The sequence below is a fragment of the Melanerpes formicivorus genome, unplaced genomic scaffold, assembly GCF_026170545.1.
Source record: "Melanerpes formicivorus ecotype bairdi unplaced genomic scaffold, bMelFor1.0.p_v2 SCAF_2435, whole genome shotgun sequence".
NCBI classification, from domain to species: domain Eukaryota; kingdom Metazoa; phylum Chordata; class Aves; order Piciformes; family Picidae; genus Melanerpes; species Melanerpes formicivorus.
The window spans coordinates 1-6,208 of NW_027144786.1; the positions used below are offsets into that span (position 1 = coordinate 1).

General features: G+C 72.4%; 1 protein-coding gene across 1 annotated transcript; it reads left to right on the forward strand.

Moving 5' to 3' along the window:
• Nucleotides 1–252: 252 nt before the first annotated feature.
• On the forward strand, nucleotides 253–4,345 carry LOC137461499 (spidroin-1-like; the record flags this gene model as incomplete). The annotated part of the gene is made up of 2 exons (XM_068171219.1): nucleotides 253–492; nucleotides 2,558–4,345. Coding segments are annotated over 2 exons (1,945 nt in total), but the record flags the coding sequence as incomplete, so codon positions are not given.
• Between the last annotated feature and the right edge of the window lie 1,863 nt (nucleotides 4,346–6,208).

Consider the following 6,208-nt stretch of genomic DNA (forward strand, 5'->3'; position numbering starts at 1 on the left):
CAGTGCCGCCGCGGCCCGGGGGGCTGCCTGCGCCGCCGCCCCCCCGGCCCCCGGCACCGAGGCCCTGGGCTGGGGCCTGGACGTCACCAGCCTCAGCCCCGCGGGGGGGCAGCTGCTGCTGCTGGACCCCCCCGGGGCGCCCCCCGGGGGCTGCCTGCTCTGCCGGGACGGGGCGGGGCCGGGGGGGCGGGGCCCTGCGCCGCCTGCCCCCCGGGGGTCGGGGGGTGGCGCTCGGGGCGCCGCTGCCGGCAGGGGGCGGCCCTGGGGCTGGGGGCGGCGGCGCTGGGCTCGGCGCTGGCCGAGGGGCGGCAGCTGGCCCGGGGCTGGCGGGGTGGGGCTGGGGGCGGGGCTGGGGCGGGGCCGCGGGGGGGCGGGGGCCGGCGCTGGCCCTGGCCGGCTCCCGCTCGCGGGGGTGGCCGAATTCGGCCTGCAGCGGCAGAGGGAGGACCGCAGCGCCCTGGCCAGCCTGGTGCTGCGCTGCGAGCTCTACTGGTAGGTGCGGCGCCCCCTGCAGCTCCTCAGCTCCGTCTGCAGCTCCTGAGCTTGCTCTGCAGCGCCCTCTGCAGCTCCTCGGCGCCCTCTGCAGCTCCTCAGCGCTCTCTGCAGCTCCTGAGCTCCCTCTGCAGCTCCTCGGCGCCCCCTGCAGCTCCTCGGCGCCCTCTGCAGCTCCTAAGCTCCCAAGCTCCCTCTGCAGCTTCTACAGCTCCTGAGCTCCCTCTGCAGCGCCCTCTGCAGCTCCTCAGCTCCTCTGCGGATCCTCAGCTCCCTCTGCAGCTCCTCAGCTCCTCTGCGGATCCTCAGCTCCCTCTGCAGCTCCTCAGCTCCCTCTGCAGCTCCTTCTGCAGCTCCTGAGTTCCCTCTGCAGCTCTCTCTGCAGCTCCTGAACTCTCTCTGCAGCTCTCTCTGCAGCTCCTGAACTCTCTCTGCAGCTCTCTCTGCACCTCCTCAGCTCCCTCTGCAGCTCCTGAACTCCCTCTGCAGCTCCCTCTGCAGCTCCTCAGCTCCCTCTGCAGCTCCCTCTGCAGCTCCTCAGCTCCCTCTGCAGCTCTCTGCAGCTCCTGAACTCCCTCTGCAGCTCCTAAGCTCCCTCTGCAGCTCCTGAGTTCCCTCTGCAGCTCCCTCTGCAGCTCCTGAGCTCCCTCTGCAGCTCCTAAGCTCCCTCTGCAGCTCCTGAGCTTCCTTTGCCTCTGCTGCAGCGCCCTCTCAGCTCCCTCTGCAGCTCTCTCTGCACTTCTCAGCTTCCTCTGCAGCTCCTCAGCGCCCTCTGTAGCTCCTGAACTCCCTCTGCAGCTCCTCAGCTCCCTCTGCAGCTCCTTCTGCAGCTCCTGAGTTCCCTCCTCAGCTCCCTCTGCAGCTCCTCAGCTCCCTCTGCAGCTCCTGAACTCCCTCTGCAGCTCCTCAGCTCCCTCTGCAGCTCCTTCTGCAGCTCCTGAGTTCCCTCTGCAGCTCCCTCTGCAGCTCCTCAGCTCCCTCTGTAGCTCCTGAACTCCCTCTGCAGCTCCTCAGCTCCCTCTGCAGCTCCTTCTGCAGCTCCTGAGTTCCCTCCTCAGCTCCCTCTGCAGCTCCTCAGCTCCCTCTGTAGCTCCTGAACTCCCTCTGCAGCTCCTCAGCTCCCTCTGCAGCTCCTTCTGCAGCTCCTGAGTTCCCTCTGCAGCTCCCTCTGCAGCTCCTAAGCTCCCTCTGCAGCTCCTGAGTTCCCTCTGCAGCTCCCTCTGCAGCTCCTAAGCTCCCTCTGCAGCTCCTGAGTTCCCTCTGCAGCTTCCTCTGCAGCTCCTCAGCTCCCTCTGCAGCTCCTGAACTCCCTCTGCAGCTCCCCAGCTTCCTCTGCAGCTCCTCAGCTCCTTCTGCAGCTCCTCAGCGCCCTCTACAGCTCCTGAGTTCCCTCTGCAGCTCTCTGCAGCTCCTGAACTCCCTCTGCAGCTCCTCAGCTCCCTCTTCAGCTCCCTCTGCAGCTCCCTCTACAGCTCCTGAACTCCCTCTGCAGCTCCTGAGCTCCCTCATCTTCATCTCCTTCTCCTCCGCCCCCTCCCTCCCCCTCCTCCTCCCTCTCTCCCTTTCCCTCTCCCCCTCTCTCTCCCCCCTCTCCCCCTCCCTTTCCTGCTCCCTCCCCATGCTCCCCCTCAACCTCCCCTTCCCTCTTCCTCTCCCTCTCCCCACTCCCTCTCCCCTTCCCCCTCCCTCTGCTCCCTCTCCCCCTCCCTCCCCATGCCTCCCCCCTGAACCTCCCCTTTCCCCTCCCCCTCTCCCCTCCCTCCCTTTCCCCCCTCCATCTCCCTCTCCTCCCTCAACCTCCCCTTCTCCCTCTCCCTCTCCTCCCTCTCCACCTTTCCCTCTCCCCCTCCCTCCCCCATGCTCCCCCCTCAACCTCCCCTTGCCCCTCTCCCCTCCCTCCCCTTCACCCCTCCATCTCCCTCTCCCCTCTCCCCCCTCAACCTCCCCTTCTCCCTCTCCCTCTCCCTCCTCTCCACCTTTCCTCTCCCCCTCCTCTCCCCCTGCCCTGCCTTCCTCCCTCCCCCCCTAACCCTCTCCCTCCCTCTCCCCCCTCCCCCCCCGGCAGGTCCTGGCTGTCCCCCCGCGCCCGCCCCTCCCCCCGACCTGCTCCGAGCCCTCCGAGCCCTCCCCGAAGTTCACACCCGGCCTCCGCCGCCGCCTTCGGGGAGCTCTTCGCCGCCTTCGGCACCCACCTGGTGGTGGGGGCCCGGGCCGGGGGTCTGCTGCGCTCGGTCACGGCCGTGCGGCTCTGCCGGGCGGCCATGGCCGGGGCCAGCGCCCAGGAGGTCGCCGACTGCCTGCGGGTGGAGGTCACGGCCGGCGGCGGCGGCGCCGCCCGCGCCGGTGCCGCCGCCGCCGCCTGCCGCCGGGCGCGGGAGGCTCAGGGGCAGCAAGAGAGCTTCAGCGAAGCTTACTCCGAGCGCTTGGTGGAGGTGGAAGGAGGGCGGCAGGACGGAGACCTCCTCTACGGCCCCCCGGGGGCTTACCGGCGCTGGCTGCAGAGCCTGCCCGGCGCCCCGGGGCTGGTGGCGGCCGAGGTGCGGAGCCTCCACACCTTGCTGCCGGAGGGCTCCGCCCGGCGCCGGGCGCTGAAGGCTGCCCTCGGGCACTACATCGCCGCCCACGGGCTGAGGCTCAACTGCAGCCGGAGCTGCCCCGCGGGGACCTTCTCGGCCGGGCCCTGCCGCTGCCTGTGCGCCGCCCCGACCGGAGACGCCTCCCGGAGCGCCTACGGCAGCGGGGGGAGAGGATTCGGGAGCGCTTTCGGCAGCGGCGGCAACGGCAGCGCCGGCGGAGGCTTCGGGACAGGCGGCGACGGCTTTGAGACGGCCACCGACGGCAGCGGCAGCGCCTCCGGGGCCGGCGGCGGCGGCGGATTCGGGACCGGCACCGACGGCAGCGCCTCCGGGACCGGCGGCAGCGGCAGCGGAGGCTGCGGCGGAGGCTTCGGCAGCGCCTCCGGGACCGGCACCAGCGGCAGGAGCGGTACCGGCGGCGGCAGCACCACCGACGGCAGCGGAGCCGGCGCTGGGGGCTTCGGCTTCGGCGGCTCCGGCACCGGCCACGGGGGCTTCGGTAGCCCCTCCGGTAGCGGCAGCGGCACCAGCGGTTTGGGGACCGGCAGCGAAAGCTTCGGGAGTGGCACCGACGGCTCCGCTGCCGGCCCGGGGGGGTCCGGTACCGGCCCCGGGGGGGTCCCGCTGCCGGCCCGGGGGGATCCGCTGCCGGCCCGGGGGGCTCCGGTACCGGCCCGGGGGGATCCGCTGCCGGCCCGGGGGGCTCCGGTACCGGCCCGGGGGGCTCCGCTAGCCGCCCCGGCAGCTCGGGCAGCCCCTCCGTCACCCCGGACTGCTGCTCCCGGTACCGGGGGGCCGCCCAGCTGTCGGTGCTGGTGTGGGGAGGGTCGCGGCTGGTGGGGAGACCACCTCTCGGCTACCGACGCCTACGTGCGGGTGGCCTTCGGGGAGCACGGGCCCGCACCGACACCGTCTGGAACGACAACCGGCCCCGCTGGGGGGGGGGCTCGCCTCGACCTGGGGGTCGTGAGGCTGCCCTCGGACCCGGCCCAGGCTCAGCTGCGGGTGGAGGTCTGGGACCAGGACCAGGGCTGGGACGATGACCTCCTGGGGGCCTGCCAGGTGCCGCTGCAGGCCACCGGCGGCGGCCCCCGGGGTGACGACCCCCGAGGTGACGACCCCCGGGCTGGCGCCCCCCGCGCCGCGTGGTTTGCTTCGCGGGTGGGGGGCGGCTGGAGCTCAGCTACCTGCTGAGCTGCGGCCCCTCGCTGGGGGGCGCTCTGTGCCACCAGTACGTCCCCGCAGCCCCCTCCCCACCCCCTGGGGGGGCTGCAGCGCCTCTCCCTCTGGCCCCCCCAGCAATGGGCGGCAGGGGTGGAGTGGCCTGTGCGGGACCAAGAGGAAGAGGAGGAGGAGGAAGAAGAGGAGGAGGAGGAGGAAGTGTTGAGGAAGCTGGGGAGGGTCTGGGGGGGGCTGGAGCCCCTCGGGGCCGAGGAGGAGCAGGAGGTGGAGCAGGGCCTGGAGCGCCTCCTGCTGGAGCCCCTGGAGCCCCCCGGGGACCCCACAGATGCCTTCGGGGAGCTGCCGGAGCCCTTGGGGGGCTTCTAGGGGACGCCCCCGCTCTGGGGAGGGGGCTGCCGACTCACAGGACCCCCACCCCGACCTCCCCTGCACCCCCCCCCCCCCCCCCCCGCTATGCCCCCCCTAGGGACCCCTCCCTCAGGACCCCCCCAAGCTGGGGGATGGCATTAAAAACCCTTCTGGCTGCAGCCCCCTCTCTGTGTGGGGCAGGGGGGGCACTGGGGGGCACTGGGAGGGCACTGGGGGGTCCTGGTTGGTACTGAGGGACACTGGGGGGCACTAAGGGGACACTGAGTGGTACTGGGGGGTCCGGGGGAGCACTGGGGGGCACTAGGGGGTCCTGGTGGGCACTGGGGGGGCACTAGGAGGGCACTGGGAGGGTACTGGAGGGCACTGGGGGGGCACTGGGAGAGCACTGGGAGGGTACTGAGGGATACTAGGGGGCACTGGGGGGCACTGGGGGGGCACTGGAGGGCACTAGGGGGACACTGAGAGGTACTGGGAGGGCACTGGGGGGGTCCTGGGGGGCACTGGGGGGCACTGGGAGGGCACTGGGAGGGTACTGGGGGGCACTGGGGGGGCGCTGGAGAGGGCACTGGGAGGGTACTGGGGGGCACTGGGGGGGCACTGAGAGACACTGTGGGCTACTGGGGGGCACTGGGGGGTACTGGGGGGGCACTGAGAGGGTACTGGGGGGCACTAGGGGGGGACTGGGGGGGTCCTGGTTGGTACTGGGAGGGCACTAGGGGGTCCTGGGGGGGCACTGGGGGGGGCACTGGGAGGGCACTGGGGGGCACTGGGGAGGCACTGGGAGGGCACTGGGAGGGTACTGGGGGGCACTGGGGGGGCACTGGGGGGCACTGGGGGGCACTAGGGGGTCCTGGGGGGCACTGGGGGGGCACTGGGAGGGCACTGGGAGGCACTGGGGGGGGCACTGGGAGGGCACTGGGAGGGCACTGGGGGGCACTGGGAGGCACTGGGAGGGCACTGGGGGGTCCTGGTTGGCACTGGGGAGGCACTAGGGGGGCACTGAGAGGGCACTGTGGGGTACTGGGGGGCACTGGTGGGGGCACTGAGGGGGCACTGGGAGGGTACTGGGGGGCACTAGGAGGGCACTGGGGGGCACTAGGGGGGCACTGGGGGGGCACTGGGTGGCACTGGGAGGGTACTGGGGGGGCACTGGGGGGCACTGGGGGGGCACTGAGGGGTACTGGGGGGGCACTGGGAGGGTACTGGGGGGCACTGGGGGGGCACTGGGGGGTCCTGGTTGGCACTTGGGGGGCACTGGGAGAGCACTGGGAGGGTACTGAGGGATACTAGGGGGCACTGGGGGGGCACTGGAGGGCACTAGGGGGACACTGAGAGGTACTGGGAGGGCACTGGGGGGGTCCTGGGGGGCACTGGGTGGGCACTGGGGGGCACTGAGAGGGTACTGGGGGGCACTGGGGGGCACTGGGAGGGCACTGGGGGGTACTGGGGGACACTGGGGGGGCACTGGGGGGTCCTGGTGGGCACTGGGGGGGCACTGGGAGGGCACTGGGGGGGCACTGGGGAGGGCACTGGGGCGGCACTGGGGGGTACTGGGGGACACTGTGGGGTCCTGAGGGGCACTGGGAGCT